This window comes from Diadema setosum, chromosome 15, assembly GCF_964275005.1.
Source record: "Diadema setosum chromosome 15, eeDiaSeto1, whole genome shotgun sequence".
Lineage (NCBI taxonomy): Eukaryota > Metazoa > Echinodermata > Echinoidea > Diadematoida > Diadematidae > Diadema > Diadema setosum.
This window is the reverse complement of record NC_092699.1, coordinates 23074876-23098086: the sequence shown is the minus strand read 5'-3', so window position 1 is coordinate 23098086 and position 23211 is coordinate 23074876. Positions and strand designations below refer to the sequence as shown.

Here is a 23211-nt window from a genome sequence, read left to right as displayed (position 1 = left end):
TATATTAACATATTCAATAATCTTAATTATTTCTGTTGCATTTACTTGCCCTGACGGGCCTCTGACGGCATGGGCCAGACAATCACTTGTCCTATCTTGACAAACTGTATATTGGGAATGCAGCGCAAGTTAGTTTCGGGTGGCCCATGGGGTTCTCCTAGATGAAACTCGCCAAAATACCCCTAAGATCATATATATTTCAGCATATTCCATAATCTTAGTCATTTCTGTTACCTTTACTTGCCCTAACAGGCCTCTGAAGTCATGGGCCAGGAAACCACTTACCCTTTCTTGACAAACTGTATGAAGGAAATGCAGGGCAAGTTAGTTTGAGGTGGCCCATGGGGTTCTAGAGGTCAAATTCGACAAAATACCCCTATGATTTTACGACATATATTAACATATTCAATATGAATTATATCTGTTACATTAACTTGCCCTGACGGGCCTCTCACGGCACGGACCAGATAATCACTTGTCCTTTCTTGACAAACTGTATATAGGGAAAGCAGGGCAAGTTAGTTTGGGGTGGCCCATGGGGTTCTCGTAGGTCAAAGTCGCCACAATACCCCAAAACTCATAATTATTGTATGTATTTCAGGATATTCAATAATCTTTCATGTTACATTTACTTGCCCTGACAGCCCTGTGACGCCATGGGCCAGGAAACCACTTATCTTTTCTTGACAAACTGAATGTAGGGAATGTAGGGCAAGTTAGTTTGGGGTGGCCACTGGGGTTCTAGTAGGTCAAATTCCACAAAATTCCCCTATGATAATGTATGTATATTAGCATGTTCATTTATCTTACCCGTACATGTTACATTTAGTTGCCCTGCCCGGCCTCTGACGGCATGAGCCAGACAATCACTTGTCCTATCTTGACAAACTGTATATAGGAAACGTAGGGCAAGTTAGTTTGGGGTGGCCCATAGGGTTCTCGGAGGTGATCTCGCCAAAATACCCCTAAGATCATAATTATTGTATGTATTTCAGCATATTCAATAATCTTATATCATTCCTGTTACATTTACTTGCCCTGACAGCCCTGTGACGCCATGGGCCAGGAAACCACGTATCCTTTCCTGAGAAACTGTATGTAGGGAATACAGGGCAAGTTAGTTTGGGGTGGCCCATGGGGTTCTAGTATGTCAAATTCGACAAAATACCCCTACAATTATTAGTATTTTAGCATATTCATTTATCTTACCCGTACCTGTTATATTTTAGTTACACTGACGGGCTTCTGACGGCATGGGCCAGACAATCAATTGTCCTATCTTGACAAACTGTACATAGGGAACGCAGGGCAAGTTAGTTTGGGGTAGCCCATGGGGTTCTCGGAGGTGAAACTCGCCACAATACCCCTATAAGATCATAATTATTGTATGTATTTCAGCATATTCAATAATCTTAATCATTCATGTTATACGTTTACATGCCCTGACAGGCCTCTGACGCCATAGGCCATGAAACCACTTATCCTTTATTGACAAACTGTATGTAGGGAACGAAGGGCAAGTTAGTTTAGGGAGGCACATGGGGTTCTAGTATGTCAAATTCGATAAAATACCCCTATGATTATATATGTATATTACCAAATTCAATAATCGTAATCATTTCTGTTACATTTACTTGCACTTACGGGCCTCTGACGGAATCGGCCAGACAATCACTTGTCCTATCTTGACAAACTATATATAGGGAAAGCAGGACAAGTTAGTTTGGGGTGGCCCATGGATTTCTCGTAGGTGAAACTCGCCAAATACACCTAAGATCATAATTATTGTATGTATTTCAGGATATTCAATAATCTTTCCTGTTACATTTACTTGCCCTGACTGCCCTGTGACGCCATGGGCCAGGAAACTACTTATTATTTCTTGACAAACTGCATGTAGGGAATGCCGGGCAAGTTAGTTTGGGGTGGCCCATGGGGTTCTAGTAGGTCAAATTCGACAAAATACCCCTGGGATTATTAATATTTTAGCATATTCATTTATTTACCCGTTCCTGTTACATTTTAGTTACACTGACGGCCCCTGACGGCATGGGCTAGACAATCACTTGTCCTATCGTGACAAACTGTATATAGCGAACGCAGGGCAAGTTAGTTTGGGGTAGCCCATGGGGTTCTCGGAGGTGAAACTCGCCACAATACCCCTATAAGATCATAATTATTGTATGTATTTCAGCATATTCAATAATCTTAATCATTCATGTTATACGTTTACTTGCCCTGACAGGCCTCTGACGCCATAGACCATGAAACTACTTATCCTTTATTGACAAACTGTATGTAGGGAACGAAGGGCAAGTTAGTTTAGGGAGGCACATGGGGTTCTAGTATGTCAAATTCGACAAAATACCAATATGAGTATATAATGTATATTACCAAATTCAATAATCGTAATCATTTCTGTTACATTTACTTGCACTTACGGGCCTCTGACGGAATCGGCCAGACAATCACTTGTCCTATCTTGACAAACTATATATAGGGAAAGCAGGACAAGTTAGTTTGGGGTGGCCCATGGATTTCTCGTAGGTGAAACTCGCCAAATACACCTAAGATCATAATTATTGTATGTATTTCAGGATATTCAATAATCTTTCCTGTTACATTTACTTGCCCTGACATCCCTGTGACGCCATGGGCCAGGAAACCACTTATTATTTCTTGACAAACTGCATATAGGGAATGCAGGGCAAGTTAGTTTGGGGTGGCCCATGGGGTTCTAGTAGGTCAAATTCGACAAAATACCCCTGGGATTATTAATATTTTAGCATATTCATTTATTTACCCGTTCCTGTTACATTTTAGTTACACTGACGGCCCCTGACGGCATGGGCTAGACAATCACTTGTCCTGTCGTGACAAACTGTATATAGCGAACGCAGGGCAAGTTATTTTGGGGTAGCCCATGGGGTTCTCGGAGGTGAAACTCGCCACAATACCCCTATAAGATCATAATTATTGTATGTATTTCAGCATATTCAATAATCTTAATCATTCATGTTATACGTTTACTTCCCCTGACAGGCCTCTGACGCCATAGGCCATGAAACCACTTATCCTTTATTGACAAACTGTATGTAGGGAACGGAGGGCAAGTTAGTTTAGGGTGGCCCATGGGGTTCTAGTATGTCAAATTCGACAAAATACCCCTATGATTATACATGTATATTACCAAATTCAATAATCGTAATCATTTCTATTACATTTACTTGCCCTCACAGTCCTCTGACGGCATGGGCCAGACAATCACTTGTCCTATCTTGACAAACTAAATATAGGGAAAGCAGGACAAGTTAGTTTGTGGTGGCCCATGGGGTTCTCGTAGGTGAAACCCGCCAAATACACCTAAGATCATAATTATTGTATGTATTTCAGCATATTCAATAATCTTATATCATTCCTGTTACATTTACTTGCCCTGACTGCCCTGTGACGCCATGGGCCAGGAAACCACTTATCCTTTCTTGACAAACTGTACGTAGGGAATGCAGGGCAAGTTAGTTTGGGGTGGCCCATGGGGTTCTTGTAGGTCAAATTCGACAAAATACCCCTACGATTTTGTATGTATTTTGGCATATTTATCTTACCCGTACCTGTTACATTTTAGTTACCCTGACGGGCCTCTGACGGAATGGGCCAGACAATCACTTGTCCTATCTTGACAAACTGTATATAGGGAAAGCAGGGCAAGTTAGTTTGGGGTGGCCCATGCTGTTCTCGTAGGTCAAAGTCGCCACAATACCCCTAAACTCATAATTATTGTATGTATTTCAGGATATTCAATAATCTTTCCTGTTACATTTACTTGCCCTGACAGCCCTGTGACGCCATGGGCCAGGAAACCACTTATTATTTCTTGACAAACTGTATGTATGGAATGCAGGGCAAGTTAGTTTGGGGTGGCCCATGGGGTTCTAGTAGGTCAAATTCGACAAAATACCCCTGGGATTATTAATATTTTAGCATATTCATTTATTTACCCGTACCTGTTAGATTTTAGTTACACTGACGGGCCTCTGACGGCATGGGCCAGACAATCACTTGTCCTATCTTGACAAACTGTATATAGGGAACGGAGGGCAAGTTAGTTTGGGGTGGCCCATGGGGTTCTCGGAGGTGAAACTCGCCACAATACCCCTATAAGATCATAATTATTGTATGTATTTCAGCATATTCAATATTCTTAATCATTCATGTTATACGTTTATTTGCCCTGACAGGCCTCTGACGCCATAGGCCATGAAACCACTTATCCTTTATTGACAAACTGTATGTAGGGAACGTAGGGTAAGTTAGTTTATGGTGGCCCATGGGGTTCTAGTATGTCAAATTCGACAAAATACCCCTATGATTATACATGTATATTACCAAATTCAATAATCGTAATCATTTCTGTTACATTTACTTGCCCTGACGGGCCTCTGACGGCATGGGCCAGACAATCACTTGTCCTATCTTGATAAACTATATATAGGGAAAGCAGGACAAGTTAGTTTGGGTTGGCCCATTGGGTTCTCGTAGGGGAAACTCTCCAAATACACCTAAGATCATATTGTATGTATTTCAGCATATTCAATAATCTTATATTATTCCTGTTACATTTACTTGCCCTGACTGCCCTGTGACGCCAAGGGCCAGGAAACCACTTATCCTTTCTTGACAAACTGTATGTAGGGAATGCAGGGCAAGTTAGTCTGGGGTGGCCCATGGGGTTCTTGTAGGACAAATTCGACAAAATACCCCTACGATTTTGTATGTATTTTGGCATATTTATCTTACCCGTACTTGTTACATTTTTAGATACCCTGACGGGCCTCCGCCGGAATGGGCCAGAGAATCACTCGTGCTATCTTGACAAACTGTATATAGGGAAAGCAGGGCAAGTTAGTTTGGATTGGCCCATGGGGTTCTCGTAGGTCAAAGTCGCCACAATACCCCTTAACTCATAATTATTGTATGTATTTCAGGATATTCAATAATCTGATATTATTCCTGTTACATTTACTTGCCCTGACTGCCCTGTGACGCCATGGGCCAGGAAACCACTTATCTTTTCTTGACAAACTTTATATAGGGACTGTAGGGCAAGTTAGTTTTTGGTGGCCTATGGGGTTCTAATAGATAAAATTCGACAAAAAACCCCTACGATTATATATGTATTTTTGTATATTTATCTTACCCGTACCTGTTACATTTTAGTTACCCTGACAGGCCTCTGACGGCATGGGCCAGACAATCACTTGTCCTATCTTGACAAACTGTATATAGAGAAAGCAGGGCAAGTTAGTTTGGGGTGGCCCATGGGGTTCTCGTAGGTGAAACTCGCCAAATACACTTAAGATCATAATTATTGTATGTATTTCAGCATATTCAATAATCTTATATCATTCCTGTAACATTTACTTGCCCTGACAGCACTGTGACGCCATGGGCCAGACAATCACTTATTCTTTCTGGACAAACTGTATGTAGGGAATGCAGGGCAAGTTAGTTTGGGGTGGCCCATGGGGTTCTAGTAGGTGAAATTCGACAAAATACCCCTACGATTATGTATTTTAGCATATTTATCTCACCCGTTGATACCTGTTACATTGACTTGCCCTGACGGGCCTCTGACGGCATGGGCCAGACAATCACTTGTCCTATCTTGACAAACTGTATATAGGGAAAGTAGGGCAAGTTAGTTTGGGGTGGCCCATGGGGTTTTCGAGGGTGAAACTCGCCAAAATACCCCTAAGGTCATAATTATTGTATGTATATCAGCATATTCAATAATCTTAATCATTTCTGGGTTTTTTTGCCCTGACAGCGCTGCGACGCCATGGGCTAGGAAACCACTTATCTTTTCTTGACAAACTGAATTTAGGGAATGGAGGGCAGGTTAGTTTTGGGTGGCCCATGGGGTTCTAGTAGGTCAAATTCGACAAAATACCCCTACGATTACATATGTATTTTAGCATATTAATTTATCTTACCCGTACCTGTTACATTTAGTTGCCCTGACCGGCCTCTGACGGCATGGGCCAGACAATCAATTATCCTATCTTGACAAAGTGTATATAGGGAAAGCAGGGCAAGTTAGTTTGGGGTGGCCCATGGGTTCTCGTAGGTCAAAGACGCCACAATACCCCTAAACTCATAATTATTGTATGTATTTTATAGGATATTCTATAATCTTATATCATTCCTGTTACATTTACTTGCCCTGACAGCCCTGTGACGCCGTGGGCCATGAAACCACTTATCTTTTCTTGACAAACTGAATGTAGGGAATGTATGGCAATTTAGTTTGGGGTGGCCCATGGGGTTCTAGTAGGTCAAATTCCACAAAAACCCCCATGATTATGTATGTACATTAGCATATTCATTTATCTTACCCGTTCATGTTACATTTAGTTGCCCTGCCAGCCTCTGACGGCATGGGCCAGACAATCACTTGTCCTATCTTGACAAACTGTATATAGGGAAAGTAGGGCAAGTTAGTTTGGGGTGGCCCATGGGGTTTTCGAGGGTGAAACTCGCCAAAATACCCCTAAGGTCATAATTATTGTATGTATTTCAGCATATTCAATAATCTTAATCACTCTTGTTATACGTTTACTTCCCCTGACAGGCCTCTGTCGCCATGGGCCATGAAACCACTTATATTTTCTTGACAAACTGAATTTAGGGAATGGAGGGCAGGTTAGTTTTGGGTGGCCCATGGGGTTCTAGTAGGTCAAATTCGACAAAATACCCCTACGATTACATATGTATTTTAGCATATTAATTTATCTTAGCCGTATATGACAAACGTTGATGAACAACCCCCCCCCCCCCCCGATGGCGAATATCAAACGAGAAAATAGACGCAGTGATGATTCGCCGTGCGTCGTCCTAGGAATAGGCCCCTAGTACCCCGATCAGACGCCGTGCGAAGCGGCGTCCCCGTCCGACGCGACAGCGACACGGTAGCGTATACAGTACTAGTAACATGCACGAATAAGTAACTAACTTCAGATAGGGTGTACACTGTAGCGAATATCGAACGAGAAATAAGTGACTAACTTCAGGTGGCGAATATCGAACGAGGAATAAGTAACTAACTTCAGGTGGCGAATATCGAACGAGGAACAAGTAACTCACTTCAGGCCGGTCTGGGAAAGAGGAGGTGAGAGGACCTCCCTGCGCTGCGCTCCCCGGCCAGCAAGCGCCAGGCGCCAGCCGGTGCGTGCAACTACCGGAGTAGCCCGATCGCGATGCGTAACCCCAGGCCAGGGCGCTGCTTGTAACGGTGTTTCACAGTTATTCGGGCTGTGTTTTGCAGTTGACCCGATGCGATGCTACAACTAGGTAAATTAAAAACAACATATAGAACCTAGTTGGACCTACTGGTACTGCCACTGGTACTTGTAGTGGTAGGCTATTACTAACGACACGTTAAACACTCATTTGACTCATCGACCACTTTTTGATTAGGACCTTAGTAAATACCTTGTAACGGCCTAGACACCTATCTTCAATAATCTTAGAAAATGTCCCTAGCTCGGCTCAGTTTCACCTTAAATTTCATTTCACTCAAAAAGGCAGAAAATACCGCAGATTTATATTATTTTTAATATTGTAAATCGGTCTGCATCTGGTCATCTGGGATATGTTCCGCGGAGACTGCGTCTGGCTTCACGGATCGGAGTGATATGATAACATCACCACAATCACAACTCAACAAGACTCTGCTCAAGACAGACGGATCTTTATGTATAGGCTCTTAGGCCAAGTAAAAAAAGAAAGCAGTTTCTCGTCCGGGTTTTTTGAGCAAGGCGATGAGGGAGGTCCTTACTATTTGATATCTTACTATTTTTTCGAGGATTGTCAAAATGAAAGTAATAATGTGTTTCCATCCGGTAATTCTGAGAAGGGTAACGAGAGAGGGCTTTACTATTTTCTATATCCAATTTATGAAATGAAATATCACTCTGGTAGCTGTGTTATGAGAGACCAGGTCCCAAGTGTATGTCTTGCCTGCACTCTGTGCATTTTCAAACAAATAGATATGTACATTGTACCGGTACCATACTTGAAATGAAACTTCATGCATGCAGAAATGCATTTGCTTTTTCTTTCCACTACAGATGTCAAGGGAAAATGACCATCTTAATACTGGTATTTAGTGTTGTAATGGCATTTCTGATACCAGTGTACTTGCAATTCTGATGTGGAAACAGGTATAAAACATGTCTTTCAACAAATGTACGACTGGAATAAATTCCATGACATTCAAAACACTGCTTTATTTATCATTGGTGTTTGTGACTTTTTGTGTCCACACAGCTGGTATGTATCTGCATTTCTTCACAGTACAATTATAGCACATTCAACTGGAAACTGGCTTGTACAATTGCAGATGGATGTCAAAATGATACTGATATGGCATTGCATAGCATTAAACATTTAAAGATGTTTCTTCAGTGTTCTAAAAAGACATTTGATAATCACTCATCATTTGGATGATGAATGATTGTATACCGGTACCACACTACAGATGATACGTCTCACGGCCGTGTCCGTGAATCTACATCGTAAAGAAAAGTATCCCGCAGAAATACGAGACAAACCAGAATCCGTGGAAAAGTTATTCATTTTGTAGATACACCCATTTAATAATCCTACATTTGATGGAAAAGCGCATTCATTTTCTCTTCAAAATAGAATACATCACCCTCAGATGCAACATTACAGAGCAAAGTGTACGGCCTCTACACATTCGAATGTGTTCACAATGCGTGCGTGCAGACAGCCGACAGACCAGTGGCCCGTTGCATAAAACTTACCGTTGAATTTCAGTGGTAATAAACTACCGTCAAAATTAGGCGTCACAGCCAATGAGCATCAAGGATTATAAAATTTACCGCTAATTTGAAGACTTACCGCTAGAAAGGAGCAGTAAGTCCAACGGTAAGGGTTTTATGCAACAGGGCACAGGGGATGGGACCCTGGACAGCTACAGACACGCACACTTTGCCAACGGTGCGGCACGGCGCCACTGCACTGGCACCGTACCTTCCGACACTGCACACACTATGCACATACAGTGTAGTCACAATGACATGAAAATGTATACAAACTCGATACAATCCTCATGAGCATTTGTACAGTACAATTCATCCGCTTAAAATATGAGAAACGGGGGAAAATACGAACAATGCGCGAAATATGCGTGGAATATCAGCGATTGTTCGCAAAAATGTTGCCGCTATCGCGTTCACGATGTACCGAGTGCGCTGTACATCGCAGCCCAGGCGCCCGCCGCCCATCCAACTACAGTTCGACTGCTTTGTGGGTCATTCCTTCTTGCGGAGCTCGCAGTGTGAAATGCATGCGTTATTACATAGGTACATACGCACTCCAGAAGCTACAGCTGTACTACAGCTAAGTAGAGGACGCAAGGTGTAATTGGAAATGAGACATCACGATTGGTAGGTGAATTGTCGATTTTTTTTTTTTTTTTCGGCGGCCGAAAAAATAGTAAATATAAAAAAAGTCGATGCGGCAACTGAAAATCGATGCGGGCGGGGAGCGGGCTGGGACGAGAATTATGAATTTCTTGGCATTTTCAGCGCCATTTTGAAAATAGTAAATAGTAAAAAAATCGATGCGGCGGCCAAAATCGATGCGCGCGAGGACGAGAAACTGGTTTCTTTTTTTACTTGGCCTTAGGTGGGGCCCCCTTTTTTTGTTAAAACAAAAGAAATATTCTATAAAAAGACAAAATTTGGGGATGGGGTGCATGCACCCCCTTTGATTTTGTAAAGGTGCCCCTTCTTTACGGAATTCCCGCATCCGCCCCTGCTGATTTGTTGACTCATACTGGACTGTATGGTAGCCCTACTACATATTGACCACCCTTTTTTAAACCGACCGCGTATACATTGGCGCACAGAACGCTTAGTACGCACTTCACTGCGCGCAGAGCACATAAAGATGGATTGGCTTTGACCGTAGATGAGGATGGTGTGGGAAAACGCGAAAATTCACTGTTCATTAATGGTTTTAATCAAGGACAAAATTACGAATGAATATTTTCACCGAATCGTAATGTAATGTTTATGGCAGTTTCTAAAAAGCTTCGTACAACACGGTGTTCAATACAACTCGGTTTGTGTGCATTGTTTTTGCAAAATTTTAATGTTTGAAGAAATCAGGGGACATTTTTGTGTGGGGTACTGCAAACTGGACCCCCCTGCCGCAAACCGGGTCCTCTTGGTGGTTGCAAATTTTCTGCATAAAATTGATTAATTATGACTACTAGACTAGGGTAATTGTCCACCATACAAAATTGTGATGCAGTGTCAAGAGGCCTTTGGTACCTCTTCCAATAAAAAAAAAAAAAAAGAATATTTAATTTCTGTTGCCTGTTTTACAAGAATACTACTAAATACCCTTGAAAAGGCCTTAACCTGCTGCAACCTGGGTCCACTGCTCTAAATCCAGTGAATGGAAAATATGTGATAACAATTATGTGTGTGTACAAAAGTCTATTTAGTATTACTAATTAATGAGGATTTTCTTCAATTTTTTTTTGAACTCTTGTTTCCTCAGGTTATTTACCTGTATTAAATTGTAGGCTGTATTCCCCTAATTTCTCTCGATCTTCGAATGTTCCAGCATAATCCATTGCACCCCGTCCCACATGTACTTTTGAGTTTATAAGAGAAAGCCATCTTTCACTGATGTGTTCTACTATAGTTGCTTTCACTCAATCCACATTTCTCTGGGTTTTCTTTTCCTTTAGTAGTTGAAGCATTTTTAGCATTTTTAGCATTTTCAGGAGTTTCCCTCATCACTGTTTTCTTCTCTTTTTCTGTTGTCACTCCCAAGAAGTGTCATTTGGAAATGGATTCTGTATTTCTCTGTCAGATGTCTGAGCTGAGAATACTCTGATTCAATCAAATGTTTTGATTTCTCTCTTCCTCCTCCCCCCACCCCCTGGTTCCTATTTCTTACCAAATAAAGCATAAGAAGAGACCAGAGTACTAGTGGAATCTGCACGCCACCACAATGAGTTGGGAGTTTGTACTACCCCTTCATCTGAAGGACCTCCAGCAAGGGACTGGCATCAACCAGTACATTGTGGAGGAAGTGTACCCAGTCAGACAAGTAGGAGACAAGGTTGTTGGTAAGTTCCCGGGCCTGGATGTGACTTTTTCTTTAGGCAAAAAGGTCAAGCAAACAACAGAAAAAAGAGTGTGAAGGGATAATTTGACACCATTTTAGAAGTGAGCTTTCTATCAAAATGCACTGTAGAATGAAATCAAGCAAACAGAATCTAGAGGTTTCTTTAAAACTTCAGAAAAAAAAAAGAAAAAATGTGTAATTATTGTTTATACATCGAGTACTGAATAAGGCTGGTTTATTATCCATTGAAAACTGACAACCATCTTTGGGCCAAATTTTTTGCCTCATGTTATCTTTATTAGCTTTTTGGAGTGCTCATTTGTACACAATTTTGAACAAGTCTTCACCACGGGAGATATACACCCTCCTCCCACGAGAGACAGATCATACTGTTAATGCAGTCCATCTCTTTCTTCACTCAATGCTTGCTGGACTAAACTTGGAATAAATTAAAAAAGAAAAGAAAAAGGAAATGATATGGCTATAAACAAATGTAGGCTCAATTTGTTTTCCTCTTTTTCGTGAAACTTGTAAAGAATGATTTATCCAACAATTTTCTTTACTGTTCTGAATGAATACAACTTGCGCAAAAATCGTCAACCAGACACATTTATATTCTTTGATGTACAAACAACTGCTTACCTACTCCTGTACATTTTTAACCCCTCTACATATTTTATTCTTCTGGTGCTTGTAGTATGCTGGTATAGGAGAATTGGGCATGATTGATAGTAGATCAAAGATTAACACACAGAATACACTCACTGGCATTCTCGTAGATGCAATGTTGTATTGCATGTAGTACAACATACACTGTAGTCAACCTTTGATAATGGCACATCACTTTTTTCTTTCCTTTCCTGATCACGTGTTTCAATTTTTCATATTTTCAGGAAGCAAGTCTGCCCTGCATCAAGATGGCTCCTTTATGATTCTGGACCACTTTGACAGTTTCTACAGTCTTCTCAGGTGAGTACTTGTGTGGCAAAACATATATTTGGCTTTCTTGCAGTGTTAAAGGGATGGTATAGTATTGGTAGAGATGAGGACTGGGCTCGTAACTTTTTGCAAGATACCAAAAAATTACTCATAAAATAGCAAAGAGCAATACACTATAAAAGGACTTAAAAGTTTGTTTGATGAAAATCAGTTTTGGGATGGCTGAGACATTAAAAAACAAAGTAAAACAAAGCGACCGTAATAAAAGGTGGGTCCCACCTTTTATTAGGATCGCTCTGTTTTGGATTTTGGATATTTCAGTCATTTTTGAACAAATTTTCATTAAATAAACGGTGAATTCCTTTTGGAATCACATGCTTTTTCATATTTCATAAAAGGTTTCTCATTATCTCACAAAAGAATGTTTGAAACCCGAAGTTAGGTCTCAACCAAAACTGTACGATCCCTTTAAGTCTCCCAAACATGAATGATGTAACGCAATGTACATGTGTTGATTGTAGATTTCTTTCTTTTCTTCCTGTGATACATGTGTGTAAAATCAAAACAGAATTTTGAATGTAGTGTTTTCCAGTGGCCACAACAACTGTGAAACTTTTCACAAAGTAAAGTCTAATCACAAGCAAATGATAGCTTGACTCTCATTTAGTTTCTCACCACAGCACATCATTAGGTATCATGAAAGTTTTGTATTAACAGGGTTCGAAATTGACGATGGTCCACTGGCCATTGGCTACCCAAAATCACGTCGGACTAGCTAAAAATCATAAAATTCTGAAGTTACTAGTCCGTCTGGCCAGCCAAAATATTGCTTCAGTGTCAAAATTGATTCTAAGTAGTCCGCCTGGCTAGTTAAAAAAAAAAAAATAAAAAAATAAGTGCGACCCCCTGGTATATGGGCACATGAATGTGATATTACTCAGATATTGACACTGTACCTTATGTAATTATTTTGTGTCATAAAATGCCACTAGATACCGCATATCCCCTTGCAGTAAATTTCAGTTCTCTTGAATTTGAGTAAGAGTCTGAGTATTTCTTCAATATATTGTTTGTGTGTATGTATGTGTTAAGAAAGCACCTTTAAGAATTAACGAATAAAATCCTACAGAATCATGACGTATTATTTGTATTTCTATAACTGTGATGAAATCTGTTTTTGAACATCAGAAACTTCCCCTAACAAACATATTCTCTTCCATCCTGCTTTACAGGCAGTTTCAGAGCGTAGAGCAAGATGTTAGAGAGGAAGCATGGGAAATCATCCTTTCAGGTTTGTATAGTTTTGCATTTTATCATCCTTTTTGGTTTTGTTTGGTATTATATCTGGAATTCATGTTAATGGTAATCTTACAGTTGTTAACATCACCCAGTACATTTCATTTGTGTACTGTTTATTTCATGGACAAACTTATATTCCTACAACATGTTAACATAATCATGGGTAACAGATGAATGTGAGGTTGTGTAAAACTGAAGTATTTTAGCTGCAGTTATGATCATGTGAGTATTCTTTAGTCCATGTTGTGTGATGGGCATTTTGGAACAGTTGCTGTGGTTTATGATGGCTTTGGACACTTGCTGACTGTGTTTTGTTTTGTTAGTGTGCAGATATTCTCTTGTTCTTGAAAGATAATGTGTCTTCTGTAAGTCACACTGTTAAGATACTTTGCAACCCCAAGAGAGTGTCATATAGTATTGATTCTTCCATACAATTTTGGTCACTTACCAAAGCTTACATTTTTGTCAGTCTTTCTGATTACCCTATTTTTAGCACTTTGTTGCCCGTTTTCTATTCTTGTTCTTGTCATAGTCAGTGAATGCTTCCTGATTATTATCCTACCATGCTTATCTCTGTATCACAGCCTGTGCTAAGAATACTAAAGCTGTCACCAAGTTCATCGCAGAGTCTGTCAGTGACCACCAGAATCGCCATCTGCTTCTCAACAGCACTAAGATGACAACGTTCATCCTATGCCAGCTAACAGAAGCCTTTGAGACGGAGGCATGCAAGCCATCTACTGACACAGCAGCATTGAAGGGAAGAGTATGTGAAATCTTTTTGACAAACACTTGAAATATGACACATTTCTGTAGCACTCACTGGAATGATATTGAGCACTTAAAGGGATGCTACAGTATTGGTGGAGATGAGAATTGGGCTTTTAACTTTTTGTGTGATACCGAGAAAACACTTATGAAATAGTACAGAGCATACCATTTTAAGAGGAATTCAAAGTTTATTTGATGAAAATCGGGTTTGGCATGACTGAAACATCGAAAAACAAAGTAAAACAAAGCGATTGTAAAAAAAGTGTGGGTCCCACACTTATCAGAATCGCTCTGTTTTGGATATCTCAGCCATTTCAAAATCAACTTTCATCAAATAAACGTTGAATTCCACATGGAATTACCTGTTCTTTCATATTTCATAAGAGGTTTCTCATTATCTCACCAAAAAAATGTTAGAAAGCTGAAATTAGGTCTCAACCAAAACTATACGATCCCTTTAAATCATCATTGCATTATTTGTTGGGAAGGTTGTTGTTTGCTTTTCTTGAAGACTCTTGAAAGATAGTTTCGCAATAACTTATCACAAGTTTGTCAGCCTATCATTCTCCTGCCCCAACATGCATTTGTAACAAATGCATGTTTTAGAGTCAGCTGATCACGTAATTTGATATTTGAAATTGTAAGAAAGTTCAGCACGGTGGATAATTTTAAGAAAATGAATAACTGGCTTAAACATCACTTTCAATGATGAGTGTAATACCTTTCCAGTTACGGTACTTAATTTCCTTTTTGATTGTTTTTTTTTTTTTCTTCATTGTCGATAAGATGTTGAACTAGTTGGTTATATGCCTAGGTTTATGATCATCCTGTGTCTAGCAAGGGCAGAACTAAGTTCTCTGAGTTTCTATACTGTCCCCAAAGTTGGTACAAAGCTTTGAAAGTTTCTTCTAAATTTGTCAATGGCATGTGTTTGTTTATTACATGCTGAGTCAATTCATTAATTTTTATGCCTTTCAGAAAGTTTTCATGACTCCTTGATACCTCCTCCCCAAGGAAACCAAAAACAGAAACCAAGAACTAGAACAAAAACCTGCACAAAATGTGGCACAATGTATAAAGACATTGGATAATTGATAAGATTACATTGTACTTTTAGGGTTCCCAGCCCATCAGGGAAATCGGGGAAATCAGGGAAAATTATTTAACTTTTTTTTTTTTCCAGTCAGGGAAAAGTCAGGGAATTTGATAGAAATGCCTCAAATCAGGGAAAAGTCAGGGAACTTTGTTTTCTTCAAATGCTGGGAACCCTGAAGTCTTCTGACACGGTGTCTCATTCACCACCCCACTTTGCACAGGGCCGTGCCAAGAAGAGCGTCAAAGCCGGGGAGTGGGACTGGGACAGTGAGAAGGAGCGGTCACTCCAGTGCCTCATTCAGACCCTTCAACTGGACATCGCACGACTCTGGGATCCACCCGTTGTGGAGGAGGAATTTGTCAAGTACGCTGATAGTGCATTTCTTATACTCCATGTTCAAGGTGTCAAGCAAACAGAAAAGGAAGAATTTCTATCAAAATCAGACATAGGATAGGAAGAAATGTATTTCATATATAGTTACAGATTTTGTTTTTACTGAACGGTTATATTGGCTGGTTGCAACTGTATTTACCTTCACCTTATAGCTTGCGTGATGATGTCAGCAACCTACAACTTTCCTGTTGCTTTGTGCTAGAAATGTGAAGGTCGTGTTTTGGGTTTGATATCTAAAATCAACCCTGCACCCCCACCCCCACCCCCACCCCCCACCCCCCCTCAATGCCCCAACTCGGCCAAAAATTGATGGAGAGGATTATATTTTTTTCTTCTTTTTAATTTCATTTGAGAAAATAAATTTAGTGAATATTTGCACTTAGGTCAATGGAAGGCATGTAAGGCCTCGAATGATGCCATCACCCCATCTTATTCTTATTTGTTTTAACCCATTGAGGACAAGCTGATTTAGCTATCTAGCAGTCGTTTCCCCTTGATGCCTGCCTGAGTATACTCTGGACTAGTCTTCAACGACTTAATAAACTGAATTACGTGTACATGCATTTCTTGCTTTTCATTAATGGGCTGTAATTTTGTGTGTTTTAAATGGTTATTGATAAAATGTAATTGAGTGACTAAGCTTGCAAGGCAAGGAATTAAATGAGACTTATTCTTTTTATCGTCTTCTTCTTTTTCTATGTGCCATCAGCTTGGTGAGTGGATGTTGTTACAAGCTGCTGGAGAATCCAAGCATCACCAGGAATCACAGTGCCAGAGAGGTCATCACGCAGGTCCTTGGACTTCTCTTCAAGAGATACAACCATGTGCTTGGTAGGCTTACATGATGGGGGCCATTGCGCAGGAAATATGTATATGTAACAAACCAGCTCAAAACCCACAAAAAGTGGGCCAAAATGAATGTTCACTTTTGTACATAGTTTTAAAGAGTGAGCTCTAAGCTTTGAAATGATATATAACTTGTTAAAATTTGACCATTCTAACCCATTCAAAAAGTGACAGTTTCCCAGTGAAAGCAGCGCCTAGGCATGCCTGTCCGTAAAAAATATGATACAGAAAAACTGCTGTAATCTTGATTTCGGCTTTGTTTTAAGCCACCAGATTTTGACAGTAGGTAAAGAAAAGATTACTGCATACGCTATAATTTTCGCGTACATAAATTTTCGCAAATTTTTCGCGAGTGGTTAAATTCGCGATTGGGGGACCAGAGAAAATATGAAGTGGCAAAGAAAGTGTGAATTTTCAACTTACTAGCTAATAAGAATGATACTAGTTATACACTGCATGAAAAAACTTACCAAACTCTGCGAACTAGTAAGTTAGAATTCAACATTTTTGAAGCGGTTAAGTCCATCGCGCTAGATTTCTGACGAGTGGTACGAGGGGTACGAGTATTATTCAGCGGCAACCAGCTGGAGCATACGAATCCCCAGCCCCTAAAGTTGACATACACTACTTGTAAAGATGTAGCGGCATGCAAACGCAAGAGCTAGTAGTAGTACATGTAATCACGGGTAACACGCCGCACGTTTGTAACGTTGTGGCGCAATTGGGGGAAAAAAAAGAAAAAAAAGTGGAATTTCTTACAGAAATAGTATTGCGCCTTCTACTGTGCTGTGCGAATGCTACTTATAGCGACTGGGCTGTGTATACTAGTACTCAGTAGTTAGACGTGGACATGCTACATGTACGTAAACAAGCTTAGCCAGTATGATCTGTTCGGTAAGCCGTGACATGGTATACTAGTACTGAAATGTTCGTATCATCAAGGCAAGGGATTCATTTTGGAAGGTAATATTTTCGCGTGTTGTTAATTTCGCAAATAGCTCCCGACTCGCGAAATTCGCGAAAATAAAACCCACGCGAAATATATAGCGTATACAGTACTCTCCCAGGTAAGACCAAAAAAAAAAACCTTGGTCAACCCAAATGAAATACTTTGATGCATTACGGAGAATCCGACTTTGCGACTTTTTGTGGGGTTTGAGCAGGGTGGTCACATATTCAAGTGATCTGCTGCTTGAAGGCAGTGGCTGCAGTAATAAAGTTATCATTAGAAAAAAGCAAACAAACAAACAAAAGAAAGGGAGGAAATAGTGCTCCAAATTTACATTTTACAGACCAAACAGATTGTTTGACTTTTCTGTGGTCAGCAAAGTTCAACCTCAAAATGGTGTGGAGTTGCACAAAATCAGATTCTGAGATGAAACCACAGTAGGTGAAATATTGAGTGTCAACTTGTCACAGACTTCCATACTGATGATTATGATCAATTTCTGTGATTCCACTGATTTCCATTGATTTGGAAAGCAAGAATGCAAAGAAAATTGAACTGTTACGTTTTTGAGATAAATTATTTTCTCTTTCTGTGTAGCTCTGAATAGGACGTAAAATGGAGGTCCTACGTGTGAGAGAATCACAACTCATGCACGTAAAAGATCCTGCTTCATTCATTCATCGCAAAGAGCAGGGTGTTTAACCCGGTGAAGTAGTCCTGCCTCACATTCAACTGGACCCCATGGAAGACCAGCTTAGCATAGCTGAATATAGGCTATCCAGCCATCTTCTCAGATGGAAAATGAAACAAACAAACAAACCTTTCTCATTTTGCAGGTGGAAGCCTGAAGATGCTGCAGCTGCTGCAGCACTTCGAGCACCTCCCCAGCCCGCTGGCCCAGGCCGTGCACATCATCGCCACCCAGTGTGGAGTCAAGAGTGTCATCAATGAGATCATGAGGTGAGTGGGTGGGTGCACCATTGCGGATGTGCATGTATTGTCTCAACATTTTAAAGGGATGGTACAGTTTTGGTGGAGATGAGAATTGGGCTTTTAATTTTTTGCGAGATACCAAGAAAACACTTATGATATAGTACAGAACGTACCATTTTAAGAGGAATTCAAAGTTTATTTGACGAAAGTCAGGTTTGGAATGACTGAAACATCCAAAAACAAAGTAAAACAAAGCGATCGTAATAAAGTATGGGTCCCACACTTTATTAGAATTGCTCTTTTTTTATATCTCAGCCATTTCAAAACCAATTTTCATCAAATAAACGTTGAATTCCTCAGAGAATTACATGCTCTTTCACATTTTGTAAGAGGTTTCTCATCTCACCAAAAAATGTTAGAAACCCGACATTAGGTCTCAACCATAACTGTACAATCCCTTTAAACATAAAGTGACATCTTACTGTAATTTGGTAATTGATGAATGTGCTGTTGTATGTGACAGTGTGACATAAAATTAACCAGATGGCAATATGAAATCCCAAATGATACTGATGGTGTTCACAGAGATCTGCAAAGCATTGTTACGGTTTGACTGCATTATAAATTAATGGATAAAGTCTCATTGTGTTCACACAGATCTGTAAAGCATTGTTATGGTTTGACTGCATTATAAATTAATGGATAAAGTCTCATTGTTATCCCTATTGGATATGCCAGTCTAATAGTATCAATGAATATAACTGTTGGTAGTAACAGTAAAAGTATTATCAGAAGAAACATAAGTACTTCCAGCAGCAACAGTAAGAGTAGAAGTAGTGGTAGTAGTATTTATAGAAGTAGTAGTCAAAGTAGTAGTAGAAGTAGTAGTGGTGGTGGTGGTGGTGGTGGTAGAATACTGCTGCTACTCTCAGTTTTGTAAATAGAAACATAAACAAGGATAATAGAATAGCTGTTATTATTCTCACAGTTCCATCTGTATCAATACTGCCTCCAGTACTTTCATTGTCCTGGTCACATTGGCAATGACTATTTTAATCTTTCTGTGTCCATGACAGAGAATTGGGCAGTATGGATCCCAATGACCTAGCTAGGGACAACAGTGGCACTCGCTCCTACGCTGCTTTCCTGGTGGAAATGGCCCAAAAGGTTCCGGACCTCATGCTGCCCTGTATCAGTCTTATCCTTTGTCATCTGGATGGTGAGGTAAGGGACAGCCAGCATGACCACAACATTTTTTTTTTTTTTTTAGAGGTTCAAGCCTCCCTGGGATGTATTTTATAATGTCATCTGGTAGATTCAAGTTGGGATAATGATTTGGCTTCTTCACCGTAGCTTTGCAGGTGCTCCAAAGTTCCATCAAACTCTGTCTCGTTATTGTGTGGTTTCCAGACAGTTGACTTTCACTCTGCCCTTATCATCTTGCTATGAGTAGAATGCACAAATTTCTTAATGTGTCATTGTAGATCTTTACCATTTGTGTACTTTCTGTACACAGAAACTCTTTTTATAATGCTACCCTGTCATGTCACCTGGTGACTTCATGGTTGCAGGTATTCCTGTAAATGTCACAATTGAGACAGGAAATTTTTGTTTGGATAAAAATGTTGTATATCTGTCTTCTCCATCTTATTAATTCATATTGACAAATGTGATTCTCTTTGAAACCACTGCCACACCTCATCCCTTGCCCCATGGCATCATGGGAAGAGAGGTCTATTTCCTGTCCATTTATTATCCTCTGATCATATTCTTCAGTCCTACACCATGAGAAATGGCATACTTGGTGTCATCGGGGAAATAGTGGTAAGAGTCCTGACCAAGGAGCAACTTGACAAGAAGGCAAAGACAGACCGTGACCAACTGCTGGACAAACTAGAGGTAAGAAGACATCATGTACTGTGTATGCCATACCATATTTTGTAGGGTTTTTATTTTTGCGAATTTTGTGAGTCGGGTGCTATTCGCAATCTAATAAATATTGACTCTGATCCCAATATGAATGAGACGTACACACAATTGCTTCATAATTGCAAGTTCATAAACGCAGTAAAATGTCAGGAAGTCCTGCTCTGAAAAAAAAAAAAAAAGTAGAAATAGAAATAGACTGGCTAGATATATGGCTTATACAGTATTGTGGAGCATAAAAGAGATGTTTTGAACTTTGGTGTTGATTTAATTTTTTCTTCTCCTAATTACTATTGACAGAAGCTTGGATGATAAGTTCCTGTCCTGTTCTGAATTTGGCTTTGGTTTTTTTTTATGAGCAAAATGACTGATGAGGTCATAAACATAAAAATCAATCTGTATGCAGCAGTAATGCCATATATTTGAATCATAGGTTTCATTTAAAGATGACTTTGTAAAGAAGGCAAAGGACTCTTGTCAAAAGGTCATGCTATGCTCGTCCACAGTCAAGTTATGAAAAAAAAAACACCTTCAGATATAGCTCTAAAATCTATATTTAGACTTTCATTGTGAGTTGGCCTGTAAATGCACATTGTCCATTGTTTTTAGTAGAAATGAATTTCCATTGTATTTTGATTAATATCCTCGTTTCCCACTTTGATTTCCAATCATGTAGGACCACATCCATGACGTGAATGCCTTTAGTCGCAGCCGCTGCCTTCAGGTCTGGCTACACCTCTGTAATGAGCGAGCCATCCCACTCACCCGACAGCACTCTGTCATGGAGCTGGCCGTGGGCCGCCTCAAGGACAAGAGCAGTATGGTCCGCAAGGCCGCCGTCCAGCTTATCTCGGCCTTCCTCACCAGTAACCCGTTTGCCGCTAAGGTCTGGCTCTGCAAAAATGTTCTGTTTTGGCAGTCTCTATAATGTTCCGTACACATTACATTTGCTGCTACAGCTATAGTATCGCATGCTCTGACAACAGAGCCCTTTTTTGTTCACTTGCATTATTAATGTCAACGTAACTTACAAGAGCATTCAAGAACGACCAAAAGAGTGTCTTCTGGTAATATTGACTTACTATGACAATTATATGCCCACTTTACACATTTGATGTACTCGCTTTCAATCAGTACAGTGATGAAAGCAGAACAATAGCCTCATCCATACTGTCTTTTTCTTATACTGAACATCAAAGGTATTGAATGTTTGTGCCAATTTGTTTATTTCATAGCAAACAGTACAGTACTAACACAATAAGTTGCATGACTGCTGTATTAAAAATCATGACTGAAAGCTGAATACTGGATTATTATAGTAATGCTAACATTTATTAGTATCGGTAATAGGTATCTCTAGTAACACTAGAATTGTCATTATATATCAGTATCTAGCATGCTCTATACTATCAAGCTTGTTTATCAAGTGGGTCACCATCCGAGGACTAAAGTTCGGAATGTATCCATCAGTTACATGACCATGAAGCGATCATGTACAGATCATAACCAGTAACCCAGCTGTGATAAACTGTCTCCCTCCCAATGCAGCTTTCAGCCGAAGAACTTCAGCTTACTCTGGAGAAGGAGCAAGAGAAGCTGAAAGAGATGATGCCTGAACAAAAGGACTCGACTGGCATTGGTAAACACTGTAAAATAACAACCAATTGAGAATGAAACCCAATATAATTGTGAATTGATTGAATGCAGCAATATTAGTAGAACACATCAGAGAAAGTTTTAGAAAAAATCTGACAATCCATTCAAACCTAATGAATTTTTAAAGTTTGGTGCAACTGTCGCTGGCTGAGAAGACTAGGTACATTGTGTGATATCACATATGGGCAAAGATGTTTAAAAATATCAACATGTTTTCACTTTTCTAGCATTATGAAAGAGCACTTATATCTCCTTCAGAAGCAGGAAAAATAATATTACCCTAAACATATGGCAGTAACAAAACTAGGGAATGTTTAAAAAAAAATGAAATTTTGAGGAAATTTCTCATATTTTAGAGCACTAAAAGGAAATATATTGAGATATAATTGTGTCACATGACTGGGTGATTTATGCCCTTTGGTTTCATGGTTTGGCTCATATTCTTTTGTAGGTGTTTGATGTACAATCAGTCAGCATTTGGGTCCCACTGTGGTATGTCCAATCAGCTCCATAGTGCACTGCACAATTTGATGTGTTGCAGCTTACTGCAGATCATCACACCAAGCTTATATCAGATATGTTGTCTTTACCTTCTTGAATAGATGTGAGTGGTAAGCCGGAGCACAACTGGGCAGCCATGGAGCCTGAAATCAAGGCAAGCATTGAGAAAGCCTTGGCGGATGATGAGGAGAACCCTGTCCAGATCCCAGAAGATTCATCTCCAGTAGAGTGAGTAATAACAATAAAAGACATCTTTACCATCTTCTCAACTTAACCTGTCGAGGACAGACTGATTTTGCTACAGTATGCATTTCCCATAAACACTTGCCTGAGTATAATTGGGACTCATCCTCAACGGGTTAAAGGGATGGTATAGTTTTGGTTGAGATGGGGATTCAAGTTTTACCATTTTGCAAGATTATTAGAAACCACTTATGTGAAATATTCAAAGAACATACGATTCCAGGAGGAATTCAAAGTTCATTTGATGAAAATTGGTTTTGAAATGGCTATTAGATACAAGGCAAAACAGAGTGATCCTAATGAAAGATGGGTCCCACCTTTATGAGAAACACTTTGTTTGACTTTGTTTGGTTTTTCAACCAGAACTTTACCATCCCTTTAGTGCCCAGGAATTCTCATTCTTTTGCCCTCTTTTTGTAATTTCCATTTTCATTAAGCACGTTCACTGTGCAGTATTTGAGCATTTCAGAAGTAGATTTTGCCTTTT

At 39.8% G+C, this 23211-nt stretch overlaps 1 protein-coding gene across 1 annotated transcript in view; it reads left to right on the top strand.

Annotated features, from left to right (window-relative positions):
• The first annotated feature begins 11026 nt into the window (after positions 1-11026).
• The window catches only part of LOC140239331 (condensin complex subunit 1-like), a 34622-nt gene continuing 22437 nt past the window's right edge, over positions 11027-23211 (top strand). The window contains exons 1-12 of the mRNA XM_072319207.1: positions 11027-11173; positions 12066-12141; positions 13344-13402; positions 13995-14176; positions 15498-15640; positions 16380-16501; positions 18302-18425; positions 19475-19622; positions 20175-20297; positions 21001-21210; positions 21873-21963; positions 22583-22709. Of these exons, the coding sequence (XP_072175308.1) occupies positions 11056-11173; positions 12066-12141; positions 13344-13402; positions 13995-14176; positions 15498-15640; positions 16380-16501; positions 18302-18425; positions 19475-19622; positions 20175-20297; positions 21001-21210; positions 21873-21963; positions 22583-22709 (1523 nt within the window). The 5' untranslated portion in view covers positions 11027-11055. The remainder of the gene's footprint in view (positions 11174-12065; positions 12142-13343; positions 13403-13994; positions 14177-15497; positions 15641-16379; positions 16502-18301; positions 18426-19474; positions 19623-20174; positions 20298-21000; positions 21211-21872; positions 21964-22582; positions 22710-23211) is intronic.